Source organism: Solanum stenotomum, chromosome 3 (assembly GCF_019186545.1).
Source record: "Solanum stenotomum isolate F172 chromosome 3, ASM1918654v1, whole genome shotgun sequence".
NCBI lineage: Eukaryota > Viridiplantae > Streptophyta > Magnoliopsida > Solanales > Solanaceae > Solanum > Solanum stenotomum.
The window spans coordinates 33,392,032-33,408,171 of NC_064284.1; the positions used below are offsets into that span (position 1 = coordinate 33,392,032).

At 36.6% G+C, this 16,140-nt stretch overlaps 1 protein-coding gene across 1 annotated transcript in view; it reads left to right on the forward strand.

Annotated features, from left to right (window-relative positions):
• The window catches only part of LOC125857847 (rRNA biogenesis protein RRP5), a 37,972-nt gene that overhangs the window by 15,374 nt on the left and 6,458 nt on the right, over positions 1-16,140 (forward strand). Inside the window, exons 9-29 of the mRNA XM_049537500.1 lie at positions 202-294; positions 1,420-1,533; positions 1,620-1,742; positions 2,285-2,470; positions 2,549-2,623; positions 6,351-6,487; positions 7,389-7,520; positions 7,895-8,040; positions 8,171-8,236; positions 8,838-8,944; positions 9,249-9,329; positions 9,444-9,518; positions 9,612-9,713; positions 10,920-11,088; positions 11,171-11,316; positions 11,751-11,834; positions 11,923-12,023; positions 13,472-13,625; positions 13,724-13,798; positions 14,022-14,172; positions 15,301-15,925. Coding sequence (XP_049393457.1) covers positions 202-294; positions 1,420-1,533; positions 1,620-1,742; positions 2,285-2,470; positions 2,549-2,623; positions 6,351-6,487; positions 7,389-7,520; positions 7,895-8,040; positions 8,171-8,236; positions 8,838-8,944; positions 9,249-9,329; positions 9,444-9,518; positions 9,612-9,713; positions 10,920-11,088; positions 11,171-11,316; positions 11,751-11,834; positions 11,923-12,023; positions 13,472-13,625; positions 13,724-13,798; positions 14,022-14,172; positions 15,301-15,925 — 2,942 coding nt within the window. The remainder of the gene's footprint in view (positions 1-201; positions 295-1,419; positions 1,534-1,619; positions 1,743-2,284; positions 2,471-2,548; positions 2,624-6,350; positions 6,488-7,388; positions 7,521-7,894; positions 8,041-8,170; positions 8,237-8,837; positions 8,945-9,248; positions 9,330-9,443; positions 9,519-9,611; positions 9,714-10,919; positions 11,089-11,170; positions 11,317-11,750; positions 11,835-11,922; positions 12,024-13,471; positions 13,626-13,723; positions 13,799-14,021; positions 14,173-15,300; positions 15,926-16,140) is intronic.

Here is a 16,140-nt window from a genome sequence, read left to right on the forward strand (position 1 = left end):
GGAAGGAAAAGGAAATAGAGTCTGGAATTGCACCAAGTAATGGTTTGCAAATTCTGTTTTGTCCACCTCCCACACCCTTGCTGATCAAGGAAGGTTGAAATCAGTTTAGGGTTTATATTGAGTTTTCTTGCTATGCTTTACTTTTTCCAATTAAATTGTCCTCTCTTTAATTTCAGTGAGCACTTTATTTTCTTGGTGTAGGTTAATGCTCGGATACTATTTATTGATCCCTCAACTAGAGCTGTTGGTTTGACATTGAATCCTCACCTGGTTCACAACAAGGCTCCTCCTGCAGTAAGTTCTTAAGATCCTAAGTATATCGACTCTAAAATATTGCATGCTGCAGATTGGTTGTTTGCATACGGAGAATTATTTAATGAAGCTGTTCATTTAATTATACTTGGCTTGCACTTGTTTGATTCATAGAAGTACCTTTACTTAGTTGAAACATGGAATGAGGGAAAAAAATTGAATTATAGGAGGACAAATATGGCCCTAAAAGCTGATGGAGAGTAAAGATTGTTTTAGTCAATTTTAAGTTAGACACAGACCTGGACCTTTTGCATTTCTCGGGATATGGTTGCAGGAGAAATCATTGCTTATTCTATGTATGAATCTTGCTAAGGTGCTTGAGTGTCTATGGTGGATGTTATAGGTCCTGATTCAAGTGTATTTGTAAGACCTTACGAGGTGCTTTTTGATGGGTAGAACATTGCAGTGAGGTCTGTTCCAGGTCTTTTAGAGATGTCAGACTTGCCTATAATTCATGGGCCCCATTTCTCTTTGTTTGCTTTTAGCGCATTTCGGTCTGATCCAGATCATACATATTGCATTCTTTGTCTGTGTGCTTCAAAATGATTGTCGAGATGATGAGAAACTGTTCATCCATCGTAAGGGCATGAGACCTCTCAAACAAAGAGGAAGCTTATCTTCTCGTCTTATGTTGTTAGCACTAAGCTGTGACTTCTCAAGTTTCTTCCGAGATGTGCCAAGTACAGTTTAACTTTTAGTGTTTAAGATGGAAGCTAAGAGGTTGCTACCAGCATTCAGTGAAAGTAAAGTTCAAAACCAGCAACTAGTATACTAATGTCCGCAAATTAGGGGAATTCACAACAAAGCAAGTTTTCTGTTGTTTAAGTTATGAGCCTATCAATTACTTTGTCAAAAAAAGAAGAAGTTATGAGCCTATCATTTACTTTATCAAAAAAAAGAAGAAGTTATGAGCCTATGATATGCAAGTTGTATGGTAGTATACTTTTATCTATTTAGTTAGTCCTATTGAAAAACTAAATTTCAGCTGCAGTGCTTCTATTATATTGCGAAGTAAGCATGGTTGCATTCATTGCTTTGTATCAACTCGATGTTTATATATTAATCATTTTGTATTATTAAATTAAACTGAGCTTTTCGGTTTTACAGCTTATCAAGGTTGGAGATATTTTTGATCAATCAAAAGTGATCAGGATTGATAGGGGTTTGGGTCTTTTGCTGGAAATCCCCTCTTCCCCAGTTCCAACTCCAGCATATGTTAATGTAAGAATATTCCTGGATTCCGTAGTCTTTGGGCCTTATTATTTATGCCTTTGAACTCAACTTTATTAACTCAGCAAGTTTTGCAGGTATCTGATGTTGCTGATAAGGAAGTGAAAAAGCTGGAGAAAAGTTTCAAGGAAGGGAAACTTGTTCGCGTCAGGGTTCATGGATTTAGGCGTCTAGAAGGACTTGCTACTGGGGTTTTGAAGGTACACTTATTTATAGTTGGAAATTATTCTTTTGATTCAAGTGAACTTTAGATGTTGAACTGGTGTTTGTCCAGGGGCAAGCTGTGACACACTCTAGTCCGATATACTTGTATGTGGATACCTTAGTTGAAGAACTCTGTCAAGAAGTTACTATTTTGGTTCTTGTACTTGGAACTGGGGGCACAACACAAATTGCCAACGTTACCTTCCTTTTGATTTGTGTCTTTGCCTCTGTTTTCTGCTTGGTCTTGAGAAGCTTTATGCATTTCTGTGTTAAACCTGATTAAAAAACACCTTTTCTTTATTTACATATCGAATTTTGGTAGAGCTGAAGAGCTCTGTGGCAAGATAAGATGTGTTCCTTGCTTTTCTTTTTCCTTTATTATAAAAGAGGGGAGCGGGGGAGGTCTGAGTAGGGTATTTGAATGTTGCTTCATTTTGTTTCTTGTTATTGAAATCTCAACACATATCTAATGATACGTTCTCCTTAATTTTATCTGCAATACTAACACTTTTCATATCTTTTCTTTAATTATGAACAGACCAGTGCATTTGAAGGGTCAGTTTTCACTCATTCAGATGTCAAGCCTGGGATGGTTGTAAAAGCTAAAGTCATTGCAGTAGACAGCTTCGGTGCCATAGTACAATTTTCTAGTGGTGTGAAAGCACTTTGTCCTCTTCGTCATATGTCTGAATTTGAAATTGTAAAACCCAGGAAAAAATTCCAGGTATTCCAGAATAATATAGCAGGTGTTTTCTTTATCTCTTTGGTTTGAACTGCAGAGAGTTAATGATATCTTTTGCAGGTTGGAGCAGAATTAGTCTTTCGTGTTCTTGGTTGCAAGTCAAAGAGAATCACTATTACACACAAGAAGACACTAGTATGGCTCTTTTAATTAACTTGATTCGTAGAGCGTACTTGAACTTATTTTTCTTCTGTTTAGCTGTTTTTTTTCTTTTATCTTGTTCAATCTATTGATGAGTTTCTTAGCTCAAGCCTCTCTTATGTATATTGCGTCATTTTTCTGTTTATCTTTGTTTTTTTTGTCTTTTGATATTTTAATTAACTTGAGCCTCTTATTAACATTGTGTTAGTATTGCGATATTACTGATATATAGGGAAAAATGTTTACTTAGTTATCCTAAATGGAAACAAAGTTTTGGCATAACCACTTTCAGTTCTTTTCCTAATTGTGGTTTATCCTATCCTATCCTCTCTAAGACTCTAACCTGGTATCTTAAAAAAGGATTATCTGCAAGAGAATAAAATTTCAAGAATTTTTGTATATTTATAACAATCAAATTAAAAAAAATGTCTAGAAGCAAGGAGGCCGGAATCCTACAAGAAGGCCGTTTGAGTTTCCAGCCTTAGAGCTTGGGGGAAAATGCTTGAAGAGGGAGATGGGCAGTGAACCAAGGTTCTCAGTTTTAGAGGAACATACACAGGTGAGGAAGACTTTTTTTGAGATCATGCTTGATTGGATCTTTTTCTAAGTGGGTGGGTTCACCTGAAGCTGTTGAAATTGGGTTGTGGAGGTAGAGGATGTAGAAGATGGTTTGGAAATTTCTCAGCTGGGTGATACTCGTTTCTTGTTTCAGTTTGCAAATGAGAAAGCAACCTAAGTTCTCGAAAGAGAAAGAAGATGGTTGGGTGGAAACTTTCTGAGATTAGAAATCTGGGATGAAAAGGTGGGCTGTGTGGTTCTTTGACCTCTTCAAGAAGATTGGGGATTGATGTTGGGGATTTATTGATGCAGTAAGTAGCTTGCACAACCTAACGAGTGCTAGACTTAGTGAAGAGGGTGGGTGGGTAAGCTTCTAGTCTCTTAGGTGGTTGAAGATGGCGAAAAAGACTTACAATTTGGGTCTACCCGGAGTTCAAGCCAGAACTATTGGGTGTGCATGAAAGGGAGGAGGGGAGAAGTTTAAAGGGGAATAGAAGGGTAGGCAAGAGGGGAAGGATGATGCAAGAGAGAAGTGGGTGTGGTTACAGCTTGTCGAGATCTATGGGGGAACTACTGGTAACGGCTAACACAAAAAGATTCGATGACAATTTTGAATGGGAAAGAGGGAATTAGGCTAGTAGAGGGCAGAAGGAAAGATATGCCCATGAGATAGAGAACCAGGCCGAAGGAGAAATCATAGCTGGTTTATTATGGGTCAGACCGTGAGTTTGTAAAAAGCACAAATCACAACTTTTTGAACCGACTAGTTCGAACCGACATGGCTGGGTTTTAGAAAACAAATGTCATTTACTCCATGGATGCAAAGAATGATGCTCTTCACAAGCCGAAAAACATTTAATCGATTGTTAATGGAAGAATTGAAGGTCAAGAGACTGGATGTCACGATTTATCATGGAGAAGGGTTAGGGTTTGGTCGAAAAATAGTGGGAATGGTGGAATGGAGAAAGTGTCGGGATAGGATCCAAAATTCAGAGAAGTCTGACAACCGGAGACATTGTTTTGGCGAGGTTTCATATGTAATTACACTGACAATAGGGATTTACTAGAAGAAGGCGTTGCTGCCTACAAAGTTTTCGGCTGACACAAATATGAGTGTATCAAGGGATGAGGTTGATCTGGTCTGTGTCTTGCCTGTGCTGGAAAAGAACATTGTTATTGTTGAAAAATTGCAACTGGTGCCTTTTGCTCAAGATTTGTGCAAGAATGGAATGGGTAAGATCCAAGGGACTTCTAACAATCCCAAACATACTTTTTTTTTAGAAATAGGTAACTTAATCCCAAACATTGTTTTTTTATAAGGGAAGTGTTGATTTTTGATAATCAGACTTTCTTAGAAAGGGTGTAGCTACTGGCAACAGTAGTACAGATGTTCGTGGAGCTGATGTGGTGCCGCTAGCCAGCCTTGAAGCTGATGGAATTTTTCCAAGGTGGGGGGGAGTAAAACCAATATTTTTAAGAAATAAAACATGTGTGCTCATGTGGTTCTAATATCTATAAGAGGATAAGACAAGAAATTAGATTGGGGAAAACATAAACTAGAAGAAAGTCCAACAAGTAGGCGAACATTTAATTATTAGAATTTATCCAAGGGAGAAGAAATTGAGCTCATACATGGAATCCATTTTAGGATGAACCTAAGAGTAGTACATTTACTGCGACACAAGTGAATACCGCGATGCTTACACAAGGAGTACAATCCTTTATTCATCCATAAACTAAATTTAAAATGAAGACCAAATGAACTATTTATACGCTAGGTCAATTAGGTAATATGACTAAATGATATAACCCTAGGCCCTAAAATTAGTTTAATTGCCTTGAGCCTTGTTGTCTTCTTTGTAGATAGCCATTTTAGCACTTTTGAATTTTAAAGTCTTTTTTCCATGCACCTCCACGATACTTTTAAGTTCTTGATGGATGAAAAGCTGGCTCCAAATCCATCATTGCCACTTTGGGTGTTGTCATATACTCCCTCCGTTCCTTTTTATATATCACCTTTTTAGATTGCACTTGCATTAAGAAATTAAGTAACTTTACCCTTCTACCCTTATTTAATGTTTTCTTAAGTCAACTTTTCAATAAATGATAAATATGCTAGATTTCAAAAATTAAAATGCATTTGGATGACTATTTAAATTTTTGAGTTTATTTTCAAAATCAGATTTTATAGAATAGTGAATGGAGAGAGTAATTAATCTATGTATGAAGTACTCCAATGAATATTAATTACTTATTAGTTTTCCTAGGTTGGTCAAAGTATATATTTTAAAGACTAATTAACTACTCTATCAAGGGTATAATAGGAAGAATATGGTAATTTATGCGTTGATTTCATGAAATGACAAGTATTATGGTTCAACTATTTATAGTGACATATATAAAAGAACGGAGGGAGTACATAACAGTTTCACAGTACGTGGAAATGAAAAACTAGTTCATTTATAGTGCTGCCTATAACAATCAAAGAATAATGGGCTTAGCAAAAGATAAATGAGTCCCATCTCTTTTTTGGATAAGGTAAAGGTTGAAGTGAGTCCTATTTCAATTATTCATTGCCTCATGAGTGCACTAAGACCCACTTCATTGTTTCTTATACCAAGAAACTAACAAGTAATGCCAAGTTAGCATTCTTATTCTTACGTTACTTTGACAACTGTTGTATTTTACAATCTCATTGTACAAAAGGATTTTTATATGATTTTAGCTTTTTGAAAGACGATGTTAGTTAATATTGGTATTGGGTGTATTGGTGTAAGATATGTTGAAGTGGGTTAATGGTGCATCCTATCCCATTTTTAGGCTTAACTCATTGTTGGCTTGTAAAATTTTCATTATGTTTCAGTTAGTAAAAATATTGCATTAGGTTGTGTTGGAACCTTCTGTGAAAGCCTGTTTTGAGTCTGCACTTATCCTGTGTAAACCCATCCATATATCTCTTGTACTGCAAAATCCAATCAACTATGTATCCATTCTATCACTTGCTACTTATCCATTCTATTGTTGCAGCCTCATAACGAATTGGCATTTAAGAAAATTACTCGTAATTATTTGTCATTCTCTCGTACCTTCTCAAAAAACTATTAGTTGTCATTCTCTCATCATTTGGACGTCTCCGACAAATTTTTCTTGGGGTCGTTTGTAGGTTAAATCAAAACTTGAAATTCTTGGTTCTTATGCTGATGCTACTGAAGGACTAACAACACATGGATGGATAACGAAGATTGAAAACCACGGTTGCTTTGTCCGCTTTTACAATGGAGTACAAGGGTTTGCCCCTAGGTAGTCCCTTGCAATTCACCCTTCAAACTATATGCCAATACCTACCACTGTATCTATATTTGGTTATTTTATAATGTGTGGTAATACAATGATTTTAGGCTTTTCTTTTCTCTTTTAATCTGATTATGTTTATTTAAATGATAGTACTTTAACTCTGTTCTATTCACTTTCGTCCGTTAATCATGATTTACTTCTCTGAGACGCTTAAGTTTGTATTACCTATATGTTCCAAACAACTTTGTTCTCTTCTGAGTTATGAGTTTATTTTACCAAATCTGTTGGTGTGGACCAATATAATGGCAATTGAATATAATCGTGTAGGTTAGCTATGAGGATCTTTTTCAGAATTGGAATCTGTTATTATCAGTATGAAATTACATAATTTCTTGATATTGAATATATTGGTGTAGACTATAATATACTCCAGATTCGAACTCTGTTATTATCTGTATGAGATTACAGAGTTGCTTTTATCCCCAGAACACAGTCGAGTATCAGGACGAGTGTGAAATAGAAGTTCTCTTGATATGTTGGAAATTGCCTTTGTGTCAGCGTTGCTTGCATATGGATAAATTCTTCAAATATGTGCCCTTAGTATATCTTATTGCAGATGTTAACTTTCTAATTTAAAGAAAACTTTGATTAATTCTTCTTCTTTGCGTTCTGACAAAGTGAAATAAGACTAGATATAAATAAAATGAATTGGATGATCAACTTTTTTTATGATCAGGGTAAAGGCTACATGTGATTTGAGATTTGTCAGTATTTTTCACTCTATGTATTATATAAACACAAAAATATCATGGTTATGGTACTTTCTCTACCCTATTATATGTCTATTGATATTTGTGTGATATTTGTGACGTCTTATTGGCACTGACACATCCATTTGTGTATCCAGATCTGAACTTGGACTAGATCCGGGGTGTGAAATAAGTTCCATGTATCACGTTGAACAAGTAGTGAAATGTAGAGTTACCAGTTCTAATCCTACTTCACGCCGTATTAACCTCAGTTTCACAACATCCTCAAGGTTTGTTTCTATTTGGTCTTGGATGCTAGAGCAGTTGTTTTAACAGTGATGTTCCTATCGTTATTGGTACCATATGTAAATTTTGTGGATCATGAATAGATAGATATCTTGAAATTATTATATTTGGCAGCTCTTTTGCTTTCTTTATGGTAGTTCTGTAGAGTTGGTGTCTGTTGAATCATTGAAATCTTTAGACTGGAATGTTTACTGCAACTTTCAAGCTTTTCTTCAAGAAGAGCCGCTTTATTGCCATGTTGATCTGTAATATGTACCCTTGCCCTTCACCCCTGTGGCTTGTTTATAATATTGCGCTTCTGGATTGCAGTTTTTTGATTAAATAATGATTCCTCCATTTATTTGAATGTTAATGCCAGAGTATTCAGCAATGAACTCGTTAAACCAGGAAATGTTGTTTCTGGAGTGGTTGAACGAGTGACTCCGGATGCAATCATCCTAGATGTTACTGCTCAGGGTCATTTTAAGGGCACAATCTCACCTCAACATTTGGCTGATCACAGTGGTGAAGATCATCCATTGAATCCTTCGTTTCTCTGCAATTGCTTTTACTGTTTTATGATTTCCCTGCATTTTTCCTTATGTACTTTCTGTATCAATTAGGCAGTTAATATTGTTGTTTTTACCGCTTGAAGGCCATGCTGAGTTGATGAAGTCCGCCTTGAGGCCTGGTTATGAGTTTGATCAGCTTTTGGTTCTTGGTACTTTCTCATTCCTACATCCAGCTGTATTCAGTGATATCTTTAGTTAATATCTGCTCATTTCCAACCATTCTTTTCCATAGCTCACTTTTCAGTTGTCCTGTAATTTTGTAGTATTTTATTTGTTGGATAGACATAACTAATAGTTTTACTGAGAAGAGGCCAAAGTGGTAGTATGCCAATACAATAATACCAAAAAGATGGTGTCGTTAATCTAGATAAGGTGTGTCATTGAGAGCAGAACTTATCATGTCCAGTATGAAAACTGAAAAGTAGAATAGGGGAAACAGAATTCTAGGTTTTCTTGTCGCATTCTGCAAAGTCAAGTACCAAATACTGATTTAATCATTATTGCTGTAGATGTTGGAGTTGGAGATGCCCATTATAATACGTTATATTAATGCTGCAGTCAACTTTATATCCTCTTGTTATTTATTCTTGTTATTATGTGATTCTTCTGTAATTTGACAGACTGCTGTTGATAGTCTAACCTGTGGTATTTCTATGTTCTTCTAGTTTTTGGGGCTGCATTAGAGTGTGTGTGTTTAAACACGGTACTTTGCACTGACTAGATATTTGTTTGGGTCTTTGATGTTTGTAGATGTTGAGGGAAGCAATTTAATACTCTCTGCAAAACATTCTCTTGTGACCTCAGCTCAGCAACTTCCGCTGGATGTCAATCAAGTCCATCTTAACTCTGTGCTGCATGTAAGAACATACTTATTAGTTTTTGAGTTTCTTTGATCCCTCCTTTCTAGATAAGTTAGGCAACTGTTAATAATCCAATGGCAAGGAACTGAGGCACAATTGGTCTTTGTTTTTCTCCCTTTCTTGTGGGTGGGCATAGTTCTTACAAAACTGTGATTGTTCATGACCATAGAGATCACAACAAATAAAGCTTTTCTATTGAAATGCTTAAAGCATTAGTAGTTGACGTTGGTTTATTGACCATGATATTACTTTCTGGTGATTCCACTTCTCCGCTAACTACAGCATAAATTTTTTCATCCAGGGGTATATTTGTAATATAATTGAAAGTGGTATCTTCATTCGCTACCTTGGGCGCTTGACTGGGTTTTCTCCAAGAAACAAGGTATATACTTCTTGCAGTAAATATATTACCTTCACGATTGTCTCTTTTATTTGGACACTGCACAATATGATCAATAAAAACTGCTGAGTTATCACCATTTTGTTTTTCATGAAGGCTACTGATGATAGAAGATCCAGTCTTTCTGAAGTTTACCATATTGGACAGTCTGTTCGCACTAACATTATTGATGTAGGTCAACAGTTTGGTAAAGTGAAGCTTTAGTATGTTATGCTTTTGGGATTCCCTGTGAAATTTTGCTTCTTCCCTTCCTCTCTTATCCAGGTCAGCAGGGAAACAAGTCGAATTACAGTTTCTTTGAAGCAGTCTATTTGCTGTTCAACAGATGCATCCTTTATTCAAGAATACTTCCTTGTGGAGGAGAAGGTAATTACTGACCGTGAATCCTATGTTGCAGAACAGCTCTGCTGATCTTTTGACTGGCAATATATTCCTGTTTGCTTTTCATACACAATAATTTTATTGTCTCTTGCATATTTCATATTACTACATGGAATGTGCATCTGAAATTGGTTGGAAAAAAACTATCAGAACAGAGAACAGAATCTTGTAGGGGATATAGTAGATTTAGTTGATTTTATAGGAAACTTGTAAAGTATACCCATGGGTGGGATGTAAGTTTCCAATTCATCATTTTTTGGATGATGAATTTTTTTGGTGTGAATACAAAGTTACCTTGTCTCAAAAAAAAAACAGGGAACAAACATTTTGGAAATCTGTTAAAATTACTGTATGGGCATTGTGTAGGCAGATTTTCTGCCGTTATAAGGGAGGGACTTCCTATCTGATAGTGCATTTGAAACTTCCTAATTCGCTGTAAATCCTTTTCAATTGGGTTAAATGAAATTCACTTCAAATCTTTTGCCCATAGGCTGAGTTATGTTATATATTATTCAACTTTGCCCTAAATTTAGTTCAGACTTTTTCCATTTGATTTATCTTCACCTACTTCTTGTTCTTGGTTGTGTTCATCTGGACTGGAAAGTAAAATGTCATATGTTCTTATGAATTGCCTGTTTTGACTACGAACTTTTGGAAGTACCATAGATCTCCATATTGTAGCCTTTGACTTGAATGATCAAAGACTGTTACGGTCTCTGCTCATCTGTTTTATCATTAAATTAACCTTTTCAACTTTCAAGAGTGTGAATACCTGCCTTGGGTCCACAATATGTGGGCTTGTGTGTTCGTATTGTCTCCTGCTTACAGAGGAGAATGTGGGTAACCTGAAGCAAGATTCAAAATTATCCTGTGTGCTAAGGTCATGCATTGGAGTCACTAGTGTCATCATTGTTCCATGTCAGTAGAAATGCTTTTTCATTACTAGAGTATCCCATAAACACACTTAAACTCATAATAATAAGTAATCAATGCCCATTTGCAAGTTTTAAGAAATCAATGCTTAAAGAATCAGGTGATATTTTCTTTTGCTACTACAAATATGACATATGTTTACAGGATCTCTGTCCGCAATCAGATCTTGTTATATAAAAGGTGATGTAGGGAATACTCTTTTCTCTTAGAATCTAGATCAGTTTGAATGGATCTTTATTCATCTTTCTATGCTATCAGATTGCCAAGCTGCAGTCGGTGGACTCTGGAAGTTCTGACTTAAGATGGGTGGAACAATTTAATGTTGGTAGCACTGTGAAGGGAAAAGTTCATGAAATAAAGGAATTTGGTGTTGTAGTAAACTTTCAGAAATATGATGACGTTTTTGGTTTTATTTCCCACTATCAGTGTAAGTCCCTTTGAAACATTAAATAACCAGTTATATTTTGTTGCCTTGAGATCTAATATTAAGTAAATGATATTCTTTTCAGTAAGTGGACTCCCTGTGGAGACTGGCTCAAGTATTCGCACAGCAGTACTTGATGTTTCCAGGATAGAGCGCCTGGTGGATCTATCTTTGAAGCCAGCTTTTGTGAATAAATCAAAGAAAGAGACCACTAATAGTCAAGCCCAGAAGGTTATTTTTGAATTTGCTATTTCATCGTTATGCTGTACCATTCATTCTCTTGGTTTTATCGCTTCATTAAAGAGCTTTTTTGAAGAAAAAGCAATACCTTCTTGCTTTCATACTCTACTTATTTTATAACCGAGAGATTCCCGAGGGCCAGTGTGCACAGTTAGAAATTTGGTGGAAATGGCCTGTACCTCTATCCTTTTCTACTTACTACTAAGATACCAGGCTTTGGTTTGCAGCAGGGTTCCAGCCTGTGATGGGAAGCTAACCCACACATCACAAGCTGGGCTGTTTTCGAACTAATTCTTCCGAGGAAGACTATTGGTTTTTCCTATAAACATTGTATTTTATTTTCTTGTTTTATCTTGCATCTATATTGGTTGCACAATGCTACTTTTTCTTTTTCATATATTTGATTCCTTTACCTTTTTAAACAGAAACGCAAAAGGGAAACACTAGGAGAATTGGAAGTAAATCAAACTGTAAATGCGGTTGTGGAGATTGTTAAAGAAAATTACATGGCAAGTCTTTCAGCTTTTTTTTTTTGGCTGTATTCCGTCTAACTTCGATCCATATTGTTAGGTGTGCTTAACATTTTCACTTTACCAGGTTGTTTCACTGCCATCATACAATAACACTCTTGGATATGCATCACGAGCTGATTACAATACTCAAAATCTCCCTCCCAAATCATTTACCAATGGAGAAAGGTAATAAGATCTGATAATTTCTGGGTTATTGAAAAAATAAAACCTGATAATTCCTGTTCTATTTGTCTTTATTGGACCTAACTCAATGCCAAAAGCTAGCTCAAGTGGTGAGGATTGCCCAAGCCATATAAAGAGCACCTATTCTATAAGAGCCAGATGTGGAACTCTTTAACACCTCCCCCAACACCACGAATGGACATCGGTAGCGTGGACAATTTTTAACATGGGGCCCAACATCGGGAAACAAGAATTTGGATGGGTCCTGCTACAAAATCATGTAAAGAAATGAATTTTGGGTCTAACTCAACCCAAAAGGGTGAGAATTACGTAAGCCATATAAAGAGACCGTCCATCCCATAAGATAGATGTGGGACTCTTCAACAAAAGTGATGTTCAGAAATTTCGCCGGTAAAGCAAATGAGACGTGGATCTTAGATCATGGGGGTAAATGCTGTGACTTAAGCACCCAAGATGTGACCTAGTGGTCAATGAAGTGGGTTGAAAATTATGAGGTCTCATGTTCAAATTCCAGCGGAGGCAAAAACATTAGGTGATTTCTTCCTATCTATCCAAACCTTGGTGGATAGAGTTACTAGATGTTGATGTTGGTGGGAGGTAGCAAATACCCTGTGGAATTAATTGAAAATGTTGCAACTTTACATCACTGTGAGCTAGGACCTCACATGTATCACTTGACTTGGGAAGGAAGTAAAGTGAATCAGAAATTTCAGAGTAAAACTTGCTTCAACATGGTTGCAATTTATGCTGTGACACGCAAATGGCTGGATGAGGTAGCTATGATATAGATGAGTTGATATGATCGAAAGGAAAAAAGCATATTGAAGAATCTTGTTGTATGGTTTCACGTGAAATATGGAATAATCTATATATATAGCAATGCCAATTTTTCCCTGTAATAATCCTTAAGGAGTGGGAACTTGGTGAACATTCAATGTGCTTTTACCATGGGTAGAACTGTAGGAGAAACCATCTTTGTATGATGTGCGCGCTTATGCCAGTCAGAAGATATAGCTAACCGATACTTGAATGGAAGAATATAGAAGAGAAGGCTACCATGGAATTTGAATCACTTTGGGAGTGGGACGTCAGGAGTGTACACATCTTTCTATCTAGTATGTAATATAAGGGGATTTCAAGGCTCAAGAAGTATTAGTATAATTATGGGACATACCAAAATTAGAATCTTATTTTTGGAACTAGTTGCGTNGGGGGGGGGGGGGGATTGTTGTCTACCGCTACAAGTTGCTTAGAATTTCCTTTCCATATTGCTGTAGAAGAATGTACTCATTCTTACTTCATTGATGTACTATCCAATTCCAGCTTCATGCTACTGTGCTTTCTATTTTATGGATAGCTAAAGTAGGTCATTTTTATTTGATGCTTGCTATTGTGATTTCTATTTTCTAATTCATTTTTCGTTAATGTAGTGTCATTGCCACTGTTATGGCCCTTCCTTCTCCTTCAACAAGTGGGAGACTGCTGCTGCTGCTTAAGTCTATCAGTGAAGCTATTGAAACGTCAAATTCCAAGAGGGCTAAAAGGAAATCTGGTTATAATGTCGGATCGCTGGTTCAGGCAGAGGTATGGGTATCTTTCTTGGCAATAGTTACTCTTCTGCACGAAGGATTCAAATCACAAATTAGCCGGGGACTATATTTTATCTTTTCAATTAACTGCAGATTACTGAAATAAGGCCACTTGAACTGAGACTAAAATTTGGGTCCAGTTTCCATGGGAGAGTGCACATAACAGAGGTAAGCAATTACTTGATGACTTCTTCTCAAATGAATCTGTAATGATACAATGAGTTCCCCTCTCCACCCTCGAGTTCCTCCCATTCGCAATAGAAAAGGAAAGAAAGTGTACCTGATAATAGTAATCCTTGCCTTCTTTAAAGAAATAAGAAAAGTAGTAAAAAATAAATGTAACTTAATTTTTGTGTTCCTTAACTTGTCTCTTTCAATTCTTGATGAATAGGCATCAGATGACAATTATGCTGAAGCTCCATTTAGTAACTTCAAATTTGGGCAGACTCTTACTGCAAGGATCATTTCAAAGCTCAATATGTCAGAAAGTGTTAAGAGAGGCTATCAGTGGGAGCTATCCATTAAACCATCTACACTTACAGGTGAAATGATAACATGGCTAAGTATGACATGAGACCTTTTTGGTTTTTGCCGTCTAGTACCTCGTATGGATTCCCATCACTTGAGTGGCTTCTATCTCGTCCATTCTGAGCATATTTTTCTGTTGTAAGATCAAATGACCCCCCCCCCCCAGTGTTATCAAAGGCGCGCTTTAAGCGAGGCTCAAAACGTGTTGAGCGCTTTGCCTCGCTTTATGTGCGCTTCAGTGTCGTCATCAAGGTTCTAAGACAACTTTCCTTGACAATGAGCCTCTTATGAAGAATTGACACTAAACAATTGATATTTCACTTTATAATAAAAAAATTCAATTTCATTGGTCATATATTTGTCTTTCATGTTTATAATTATTAGTCTTGGACTAAACATATATATTTATATTTTTTTTCTCCCTTTGCGCCTTTTTTCATTAAAGCCCACGCTTTATTTGCGCTTTGCATTTAAATCCCCCACGGACCTTAGAGCTTTTTTGCGCTTTTCGCCTTTGATAACACACTTGCCCCCCCCCCCCGTGCGCATAAAGTCCCGTAGATTGTCTGAGTTTACTTTTTCACTTGAGAGAGTGCAATAAACTGAAATTTGTATTGTGTGATATATAACTAGAAGGTTTACTTGCCTTAGTTTTTGTCTCTTTGCAAGCCCCACAAGCCTGACATATGTAATAGGCCAATATTTTACCCAATCCTTATGTCTTTGCATGCTTATTTTATGAAAAAGTCTTGTGATTCTGTCCTTTTCTATATACTGGATATGTTGGGGTATTCTCTGATTGGTCTATTTTTTCCCCAGACTTATATATTTGTGGTTGACATATATATATTCATGATGCTGAAAACTGTTAAATTTTAATCAACAAATGTTCACTTTCTAAGCTTGAAAAATCTTGTCTTTCTTTTATGAGTTCCACTGGATATGGGCAGAATGGATGCAGAAAAGGTTTATCCCGTTCAAAGAAATAAAAAACAAAATAAATCTTATGCACTAGGGTGGTTACGATATTCAGATTTACATTTGTTAAATTGACACGATTCATTCATGTTCAAGTGATGCAAGTCTGCTTTTATTTTTGAAGGTATCCCTTTTGACTATGGTTGTTCTACTTTTGTATCCAGGATCTGATGAAATTGAACCCGTTAAGAAATTCAGTTATTCAACTGGCCATCTCGTTTCTGGCTTTGTGTACAAAGTTGACAAAGAATGGGCTTGGCTAACGATATCCCGAGATGTTAAGGCCCAGCTCTACATCTTAAATAGCTCAAGTGAGCCTAGTGAGCTAGATGAATTTCAGGAAAGGTTCTCTGTCGGCAGGGCCTTCTCTGGTTATGTTTTACGGTTTAATAAGGAGAAAAAGTTAGTGCGCTTAATTTCGCAGCCACTGTTGGTTGACCCAGAAACTGCCTGTCAAGGAGATGGTCCCATGGATCATTCAAGTGAAAGTGTGGCATTTCATATTCATGAAGGCAGTGTTTTGGGTGGCAGGATTTCCAAAATCCTTCCAGGTGTTGGTGGATTGCTTGTTCAGATTGATCCTCACCTATATGGTAAGGTTCATTTCACTGAACTGACAGATCCAGGGGTAGCCGATCCTCTGTCTGGATATCATGAAGGACAATTCATAAAGTGCAAAGTGCTGGAGATTGCTCAGTCAAGCAAGGGAACTGTTCATATTGATCTCTCGCTTCGGTCTATTTCACACAGAACCCAGAAGGAGAAACTCTCTGCACTCAATGACACAGTGTAAGTTCCAGATCCCTTGCACTTGATTTTCTAAGGAAACATCCTAAGACGCCTACACGTTATGCTCTTGTCCTCTTGCATTATTTCTTCAAGGTCAACATACATGAACTTCATGAGACTGGATAAATTTATAATCTTCATCGGTAATAGATTTCTTATCATGCTGCAAAAATAGAACATGCTACGAATGTTATATTTTTTTCAATATGATGGTA